Source organism: Phyllostomus hastatus, unplaced genomic scaffold (assembly GCF_019186645.2).
Source record: "Phyllostomus hastatus isolate PE091 unplaced genomic scaffold, TTU_PhHast_1.1 phas_contig_210, whole genome shotgun sequence".
In the NCBI taxonomy this organism is placed as follows: Eukaryota; Metazoa; Chordata; class Mammalia; order Chiroptera; family Phyllostomidae; genus Phyllostomus; species Phyllostomus hastatus.
Genome location: NW_025333737.1, coordinates 37,069,648 through 37,079,211, shown reverse-complemented (window position 1 = coordinate 37,079,211; position 9,564 = coordinate 37,069,648). Strand labels below are relative to the sequence as shown.

The 9,564-nt window shown below is 68.4% G+C and overlaps 1 protein-coding gene across 1 annotated transcript; it reads left to right on the top strand.

Annotated features, from left to right (window-relative positions):
• The first annotated feature begins 4,188 nt into the window (after positions 1 to 4,188).
• CANT1 (calcium activated nucleotidase 1) lies at positions 4,189 to 9,564 on the top strand. The gene is made up of 4 exons (XM_045835919.1): positions 4,189 to 4,326; positions 7,365 to 8,015; positions 8,276 to 8,479; positions 9,096 to 9,564. The coding sequence occupies exons 1-4, from the start codon at positions 4,314 to 4,316 to the stop codon at positions 9,464 to 9,466; spliced, it is 1,239 nt and encodes a 412-aa protein (XP_045691875.1). The 5' UTR covers positions 4,189 to 4,313; the 3' UTR covers positions 9,467 to 9,564.

Below are 9,564 nucleotides of genomic sequence, written 5' to 3'. Positions count from 1 at the left end.
AAACTGATCATATTCCGACAAGGGCGCTTGGAAGACCCAAGGGGAAGGGGGTCTCTGACAACGAGGGTGGCAGAAAAGGGCCCGGGCAAGAGGTCCTATAATTTCAGCTACAGGAATGATAACATCCCTCCCGAGTAGTCTTGACCCCTGTCCCGCTCCCCTTTCTGCGTTGCTGACGTTCCTGATTGACGCGGGGTTACCTGCCTGAGGGTAGGCAACGCATAAGTCCCTCCCCCCTGCCCTGGACCCGCTCGATGAGCAACAAAAACTACAACTCCCAGCAGGCCCTCCAGCGTCGGGTGCGCAGCCGCAGAGCAGAGGCTGCCGGGAGCGTGTTGCCCGGAGGCGTGGCGAGGGCGCCGGGCGGAAGTCGGCTCCCGCTCGGACCCGGCCCTGCCTGCAGCGAGGCCTCCGCTGTCTGCGGGCCCCGGAGCCAGCCCGCACCGGGTGAGTGACGGCTGCGCCGGTCCGCTGCCGCCCTCCGACCTGACCGAGTCCCGCGCCCAGCTCCCGCACGACCCCCCTCCATGTGACCGATAGGGCCCCAGATCCGCAGATGAGCTCTCCCCTCTGATTGCGGTGGGCCGCCGGCCTCTGACTCTGAGGACCCGTCCCCTTCTTCCTACTGGTGGCGGACACCACCCCCCTCTGACTTGAGGACTCCCGCGTCCTCTGACCCTGGTGGATTGTGCGGGACACCTAACCCTGAGGACAACCCTCTGCTGCACCCTCTGATTTCAGCACCCCTCCTGTGACCTGCGCGGGGCGGGGGTCCCTCCTGCCCCGTTAGCGTGCCCTCCCCTATCCGATGGGCTCTTCGCATACCTGCAGCAACCCAGCCGTCCTCTCCTGTCCCTCAGCACAGCCCACTCTCCTTCCTTTGGCGCCCAGAGTACTCTCCCCCTCCGCCTGGTTGGGATCCTCTCATCCCTGGGGACCAGCACCTCCCTGCTCACCCTGCTCCTTGGAGCCTTTCTTCGTCCTTCCCTCGCCTTGGGGGGCCCCTCGCACCTGCGGTCACTCCCCTGTCTCCCAAGCGCCCTAGGGCCCCCCAGGAGAGCAGTGTCCCTTTGCACACCAGCCCCTTTTCTTGTTCCTGCCTCACAGTGGGTGCTTGGCAGCTTTTCTGGTACGTTCTCGGCAAAGCCTGCGTTTGGGAGCACGCCTGCTGGCGTGCACGGGTCCGGCCGGCTCTCCAGGGTCAGGGCCGGCACCTGACTGGAGCGCTGCCACACGGCAGGGGGCGTGGAGAGGAAGCGGCGCTGCAGCCCTGCGGGAGCCCTGAGGGCTGCAGCCTCTCCTTCCATTGCCTTCGGGGGTCTTCCCAGGCTGCGCTGCAGACCCTCTGCCAGCCCCCAGCCCCACCCGCAGGCCTCTCAGTGGACGGAAAAGTCCGGGCCAAGCCTGTGGACGGGGTGGGGCTTCTTGCAGAGCAGCCGGTGGCCTCCTGGGGCCCCTCCCTCCTGGCTTCAATGAGCCTTCTATTCAGGCCCTGCCCGCCTGCCGACAGGCACGTTAGCCTGCCAGCCTGCTCCGCTCCGGACTTCCTAGAGGTGTCCTGTCCCCGGGCAGCCCAGCGCGTCCCCTGGGGGAGCACGAGGTGGAGCGTGGCTGGTCCAGGCACTGTCAGAGCCCCCGCAGGGCCTGCAGACAGGGCCTCCTCTCCTCACTCTGCCCTTGTCCACGCCCACCTGACCCCTCGGTCGATGTTCTGTCCATCACAGGGCGGTGCAGGAAGTCACGTTCCGGGTGTACCGATGCCACCTCGTGTACCCACATGTCCCCCACTGGAGGTGCAAACCCGGTCATGTGATGTCTCCCGTGCACTGCAAGTCTCCTTTCTTCCCCCCAGAGCTGCACCCCAAGGGTGCGGTAGTTCACGCCCTGTACTTGTAGCAACTCAGTCAGTGTGTTGGTTTGAGCTGCTGGTCCTGGAGGGCGTTGACAGCTGGCCCCACCGCGCACCTAGTCCGCTGGGGCTCCGAGCCCCGAGGAGCGAGAAGAGACCGGGGCGCAGTGGGCGCAGGGCTTGCTCTGGCACTGTGTCCACCCCCCAGTCGCTGGAGGTGGCCTTTGGGGTGGGCACGCAGGTTCCCACAAGTGCACTTGGCCCCTTCTCTGAGTCCCCGGCCAGCAGTGTGGTGATCGTCATGGCAACCGTATGGGGACGGCTGTGAACGCGAGTTTTCTCTTTCAAAACCAGACTCTCTCAGCTCTGGGGCGGCGGGGGCGGCGGGGGAGGGTGCAGGGCCCCGAGACGGGTCAGCGTGAAGACGAGGAAGGGGTTGCCCTGTCGCGTGGACTTCTGTGGAATGGTGTCTGGGACCCTGGGTGTGGCGGGGGGACGCGGTTATTCTTTCCCTCCGTTAACACGCTGAACCGCGGGGATTTCTGGAAAGCTCCTAGTAAATGCCCACGTTAGGGGGATTTAAAACTTTTATAGTGATTGTTTAGGACTTTGATGTTGACTCAGACCGAGACGGTTGCTAGGGAAAAAACCTGGACACTGGAGAAATCTGTGTGGGAAGATGCTCGGGTTCTCTCCCCTCGCGGTTCCTTCGACCCCCACCTGCTCGTCGGCTCCGAGAGCCGGCGGGAAACGGAACTCACCGCCCCCGGCTCCCGAGCAGTGGGGTGGGCCGCAGGAGACGAGGCCGGAGTGGGGCCCGAGACGGGCCTCGAGCGTGCGTGGGGCAGGCCAGGTCCTGGGTGACAGCGTGGGTGCGAGTGTGAGGCTGGCGCCCCTGGGGAGCGGCCCCCAGGTGCCCCTGTGTCCCGGGAGCCCGGCGCTGCCTGCGGGAGCAGCCCTGATTCGGGCGGACGGTGGGGTTGTCGCACCCTCTGTTTCCGGCCCCGGAAAACAAGCCCAGCGGTGGGTGCCGCCGTTCGGGGCGGCACTTTCAGCCAGGAGGGCGGCCGTTCTGCCGAAAGTCCTCCGCGTGTGGCGCTGACGCTGCGGACGGGGCCCCGCCGGGACGGCGCAGGGAGTCCTGAGACTCTGCCGCCCGCCTGCCCTGACGCAGCTGCGCTGCGACCATGCGGGGCCCCGGGGAGAGGGGGAGGTTCTCTCCCTGTCCCCACGACCTCCACGTCCTACCCCCACGACCTGCAGATACGTCACACAGCAAAGGGGGGTTACGGGAGCAGCTGGAATTCAGGGAGCCCATCAGCGGACCTTCAAACAGGGAGACGGTTCTGCATTGCGCGGGAACGCCCATTGTGACCCCAGGGCGCTCACGGGGGAAGAGGGAGGCCGAGGGGCGGGGGCCGGAGGCCCTGACAGAGGCTGGACGGCTGGCTTGGGGTGGGTGTCGGGCGGGGGCCCAGGAACGGGGCGGCTGCTGGGAGCTGGAAACAGCAGGGAGGTGGGTCCTCCCCGTGAGCCCCGGAAGCACCGGCCCTCGCTCTCAGCCCAGGGAGACCCACGCAGACTTCCGTCCCGCGGGGCTGCCTGGTGACCTGCCGGGTGACTGCCGGCCAAGCTGCCAGAGGTGCAGCGGTGTCGCCTGGTGTCGCCACAGCGACAGAAAACTAACGCTCGCCTCTGGGCTGGTTAACTCAGAAACAGGGCTGAGAAAGAGGTTTTTTAAAAATTTTTATTTATGTATTTTTAGACAGAGGGGAAGGGAAGGAGAAAGAGAGAGGGAAACATCAATGTGTGGTTGCCTCTCGTGCGCCCCCTACTGGGGACCCAGCCTGCAACACAGGCCTGTGTCCTGACTGGGAATCGAACCGGCGACCCTTTGGTTCACAGGCCAGCGCTCAGCCCACTGAACCACAGAAGCCAGGCAGCCCTAAACCGGCTCTGACTCGATTGGATGAGCGGAGAACGCCTGCTGCAGGCCGAGGGAGGGGCGGGTGGAGGGGAACAGTTCTGCGGGACCCCTAGAGCGTTCTGGGCACTGGCCATGGCCTGGGCCTCCCGGGAGCCCTGGAGGTCACGGGGTCGGGCTCTCCTTTCCGATGGGGAAGCGAGCACCTGCGCAGCGCGCTCAGCCGGGACCACGGCCGGGGCGCCTGCCTTCTGCAGGGGCAGCCGCACTGTGCACTGTGCACCGTGCACCACGGGGGGAGGAGGGCGCTGCTCTGCGGGAGGGCGGCCCATTGGGAGGCAGGGGAGGCGCGGAACTTGGGGTGCGGGGCTCCCTCCCTCCCATCTGCGCTCCCCGCCCCGCCCTCCCGGATCCTGGAGGGGCGGAGCCCCGTGAGCCTGTTTGCTCTGCCACCTGTGCAGACCGCTCCTGAAGGAAGCCCAGAGGCCGCCCTCCCCTCTCGTAGGAGCCTTGGGTGGAGTGGTGGTGGCAGGCCCGAGGATGGCCCGGGAAGGTAGGCGTGTCTGAGGCTGTCTTCCCTTGTAACCGAAGGTGGAGGGGCTGCCCCGCCCCCCACCCCGGGTCTGGGAACCTCCGGGGAGCGGGAGCCGACAGCCAGCCTGCGCACCCGGCGGCTCTGTGAGGAAGCGCTGGTTGGACGGGGGCCAGGGACACGTTGGTGTCCGCCGCAGTGCTTGGGACAGACCACCCTAAAAAGTGGGAGGGGGATTAGGACGCGAGCCTTGGAGGGGCGCGTCCTCCTGTCTCCCCGGGGTCCCTCCTCCCAGGGGGTGGCCCCGCAGTGCGGCTGCTGGAGAAGGGAGCCGCCGCAGGGGAGCCGGGCGGAGAGGCCTCCCCTGTGCAGCCGCGCCTGGCTGCCTGCAAACCCGGGACGCTTTAGGGGGGCACCCTGGCCCTCCTGTTCCTGCCGACAGAGTCAGGGCAGCAAAGCGGGTGCCGGACCCGAGGCGTGTGGGCGAGGATGGGCCCGCTGCGGGGCCGCTCTGTCCCTTCCGCCTCCCCCGCCCCGCTCTGCTGGGGGCGTGGCTGGCAGTTTCTGCTTTTGCGTGCTTGTGTTCCAAGTAAAAGCACATGCGCCCGCTCTGCCCTAGGCCTCCCGTGGGCAGCACCCCGCCTGTTGTAGGTGGGTGTGGAGCCGGCCTGGGGCCGTGGGCACCCACCCCACTGGAGATCAACTGTCCCACAGAGTCAGAGTCAGTCCTGGGGCCCAGCCCGGAGGGCAGGTGTTGGGGAGGCGGGGTTAGAGGGCTTCCTGGAGGCGCACGGAGCCTCCCTGTCCCCAAGCGGCTGTCCCCAAGCCGCCCTTCTTTGCTTTAACAAATAGAAGGGGACCGCCCCGTGTCCCGCCCCCTGCGGGCCGGCAGCCACCCTGGCCCTGCAGAGCCCTGTCCCCCGGGAGCTCAGAGTCCATGGGGAGCGGCGGCTGCTGTCACAGAGCCCTGTTCCTGACAGAGGCGGCACCAGGACGGGGCTCGGGGGGTGCATTTGTCTCCAGGGCTGTTGGGCTGAGGCGCCCAGACTGGTGGCTGAGAAGAGCACTTCCACTCTCATCCCCCTGGAGGCCCCGAGCCCAGGGCCGTCCCCCGGGCCAGAGGGACGGTGTCAGCGGGGCTGTGCTCCCTCCGAAGGCTCTGGGGGACGGCCGGTCCCTGCCGCTTCCGCTTCCGGGACCCCAGTGCTGCTGGCCGGTGGCGCATCCCCGTGATCTCGGCCTCCGTGGTCACCTGCCTTCTCCTGCTCTGCCACCAAACATCCCTCGGCCTCCTGTGGCTGCGGTCACCTGTGACTGCGGTCAGGGCCACAGGGCAGCCTCCCCATCTTGAGAGCCTTAACTTGTCACCTCCGCAAAGCTCTGCTGCCCTGTAAGGGTCCAGCACCGGACACCTTCAGGGCCAGGGCCAGCTCCCACGGGAGGGAGCTTGGGGTGGGGGAGGGGCACACTACTACATCCCAGCAGGGTGGGGTGGGAGGCCAGGGAGGGGGCAGCCCGCAGGGCATCACCACCCTGGTCCTGTCCTCGCCGCCGGCAGGAGATGCAGGGGGACCCCGAGGGACTGCCCTGAGGGTCCCGGGCACGGGCCTGTTGGCTGTTCTCCGAGGAGGGGTGCTCCTCCGGGCGGGGGGGGCGTGTGCCAGGCTGTAGTCGCACGGTCACGAGTCTCAGTTCGTCCTCAGCGGTTCCTGGCCTGCTGGGACCAAGCAGGCAGAGAGGTGGTCAGGAGGGGAGAGGGAGTCGCCAGGCAGGGCGGACGACATGTCACGGTGTTGACAGTTGGGGCCTGAGGCTGGGTCCGGGCCGTGGGTTTCTATGGGGTGAAGGCGGGGCGCAGGGACGGGCAGTCGGGCTGAGGAGGAGCAGGTGTGGGCTTCCCCCATTCCGAGGGTGGGTCCTGAGTGCCCCCTGCCTGCCCGGCATCAGGCAGGCGTGTGGGCCAGCCCTGCCGGAGAGCTGCGTGGAGTGGGAGTCCTGGCGGAGCGTGGGGAGGGGGGTGGGGACACACCTGGGGGCCCCGTGGGGGGGCTCTTTCTGAGGTGCTGACATTTTTAGAAACCCCAAGAGGGAGGGTGAGGCAGCTGCGTGGGCAGGCGAACCAGCCCGGGGAGTTGGGGGGACAGGGGCTGGCTCGCTGGGGAGTGGTGAGGTCTCTCGGCGGGGGGGGGGGGGGTGCGAGCCCACAGTGACTGAGTCCTGTGGACTCTCCTGGCAGGGTGGCGGCTGAAGGGTGAGCGTGCTCTGCAGCTGTGCAGAGGACCGGTGGGGCGGAGCTGTCATTCCCTGGGGCCGCCCCCTGACGGTGGTGCTGCACCGGGGACGGCTGGGGGCTGAGCCCCAGCCAGGCCCAGGGGAGCCACTGTCCTGGGCGCCAGGGTGCTGCCGCGCTGGGCTCCGGGTGGCTGGGGCTGTTTGGACTCCGGCCCCTCCATTCCTGGCATCCGCAGGGAAGTGCCAGGGGACAGGTGCTGCCCAGAGCAGAACCACACAGGTCTGGCTTGGACCCGTGTTGCACCCACACCTGGAGAACGCAGAGACCTGACACGGCAGGGTGCAGAGCTGGCGCCCCTGTGCGCTGTCGTGGGAGCCGGACGCAGACCAGCTAGCCCTCATCTGTGTGACAGCTGGGGGGGGGGATAGCGAGAGGGGCACGGGGAGGGGTGCAGGTTGCGTCAGGAGCAGACCAGGGGCGGGGAGGACTTCCCAGCTGGGGTGGCACGTGACGCGCTCGCAGGCCCGCCCCTCCCCCAGACCGCAGGGCTCCGGCCCGTGGGCAGAGCGCCTCTGCCGGCCCCTGTCCCGGCAGCCAGGCAGGGCCACCATCGTCCGCTCTGGATGGCGTCTCATCTCGCCGACAGGGAGTGGACGGGGACATCGCTGGGGTCAGGGCTCAGTTGGGCCAAGGAGGGAACTGTGGCCGCCACGCTGCGGCGGCGCCATTGACGCTGGGCAGGCGGCCCTCCGACCGGCCCCTTCCAGCGCCTGGGAGGTCGCTGTGCCTCCCGGGCGTGACCTCTCTCCCCTCCCTGGGTGCGCAGGTCCCGCCGGCTGCTCCTCCGCACGCCCGCCGGCCCCCCCGCCCCCGGAATGGAGTGAGTCTATGCACACCCTCTGGGTCGGAGTGGGGGGCCTTCCCGTGCTGGCGTCCATGACCAAGTCCGCGGACCCCCGCTTCCGCCCCCGCTGGAGGGTGATCCTGCCGTCGTTCGTGGGCGCCGCCCTCCTCTGGCTGCTGTACGTCCACCGCCCCGCGCCGGGCCGGCCGCCGGCGCCCAGCGCCCCCCACCTGCGGCTCGGCCAGACGCCCGCCGAGCGGTACAATGACACCTACCCCCTGTCCGCCCCCCAGAGGGCGCCGGGCGGCACCCGGTACCGCATCGCGCTCATCGCCGACCTGGACACGGAGTCGAAGGCCAAAGAGGAGAACACCTGGTTCAGTTACCTGAAGAAGGGCCACCTGACCCTGTCCGACAGCGGGGACAAGGTGGCCGTGGAGTGGGACAAAGGCCACAGGGTCCTGGAGTCCCACCTGGCGGAAAAGGGGCGGGGCATGGAGCTGTCCGACCTGATCGTCTTCAACGGGAAGCTCTACTCCGTGGACGACCGGACGGGGGTCGTCTACCAGATCGAGGGCACCAAGGCCGTGCCGTGGGTGATCCTGCCCGACGGCGACGGGACTGCGGGCAAAGGTGAGTGGGGCAAAGGTGAGCGGCCGGCGCGGCGTCCTGGGCCTGGCGGAGGGGCGGGGCCAGCTGTCACTGGCCGCACTGCACATGCGCGGAGAAGGGCGGAGCTCGAGCCGGCCTATCCTGTCTGCTCTCCGGTCACTGCCTCGAGTGAAGTCCAACACGGTGACCCCTGCCGCCCAGGGCGCCAGACCCCACAGGAGCCGGCGGGCGGGGCGACCGGCGGGGTTCTCAGGCCGCCCCCCTCACCCTCGCGTTTGCAGGCTTCAAGGCCGAGTGGCTGGCGGTGAAGGACGAGCATCTGTACGTGGGCGGCCTGGGCAAGGAGTGGACCACCACCACGGGGGAGGTGGTGAACGAGAACCCGGAGTGGGTGAAGGTGGTGGGCTTCCGGGGCAGCGTGGAGCACGAGAACTGGGTGTCCAGCTACAACGCCCTGCGTGCCGCCGCTGGGATCCAGCCGCCAGGTGAGCGCTGCGGGCCCGGGGCGTCAGCAGCCAGGTTCCCACCCGACCTAACCCCCGCTCACGGCCCTGCCGTCCGCCTCAGGGGGAGCGGTCACGGCTGCCCTCCGGGGCCGGGACGAGGGGGACAGAGCTCCGGGTTTTCCCGTTGCCTCCCGAGAGTCACGGTTTGCAATACGGAGTCAGGAGGCTTGGGGCAGCCCGGCCTGCCCTGGGCTTGGGGGGCGGTGACCCAGGACCCCCGCACAGGCCCCTCCCCCTCCAGTGGGAGAGCAGAGGCGCTGCCTCTCCGGCTGCGAGTCAGGCTCTTCCTGCCCACCCTGTCCCAGATCGGCCTCGCCGGTCCCCCTGCCACCCTCCCCTGGGCACCCTGCACGCTCTGATCAGTGCCAGGGCAGCGGAAGGATAGACGGATCTCCCGGGGTGGCTTCTCAGCAGCTCCAGGGGGCCGGGGGGGCCAGGGGCAGGAGTCCGTAGAGAGGCCTGTACGGCACACGGGGACCCACGGGAAAGCTGGGTGGTGGCAGCTGACGGTGCCCGCAGGGGCTGGTCCCTACCCGCCGCGGCCCCGAGGCCCAGGCCCCCACCCTGACAGGCCTGCCCGGTCCCCCCCCCCCAGGCTACCTCATCCACGAGTCCGCCTGCTGGAGCGACACGCTGCAGCGCTGGTTCTTCCTGCCGCGCCGCGCCAGCCACGAGCGCTACAGCGAGTGGGACGACGAGCGCAGGGGCACCAACCTGCTGCTGAGCGCCAGCGCGGACTTCAGGGACGTCTCCCTCCGCCGCATCGGCGAGGTCGTGCCCACGCACGGCTTCTCCTCCTTCAAGTTCGTGCCCAACACCGACGACCAGGTCATCGTGGCCCTCAAGTCCGAGGAGGACAGTGGCAACGTCGCCACCTACATCATGGCCTTCACGCTGGACGGGCGCATCCTGCTGCCGGAGACCAAGGTCGGCGGTGTGAAGTTCGAAGGCATAGAATTTATTTAAATTTAAAACTTAAGACATCAGACGAGGCCAAGGGTGGACGGTGGAAGCTACTGTGCACCGGGACTCAGGTTTTATAAAACGCAGAGGGCTGCCCTTTT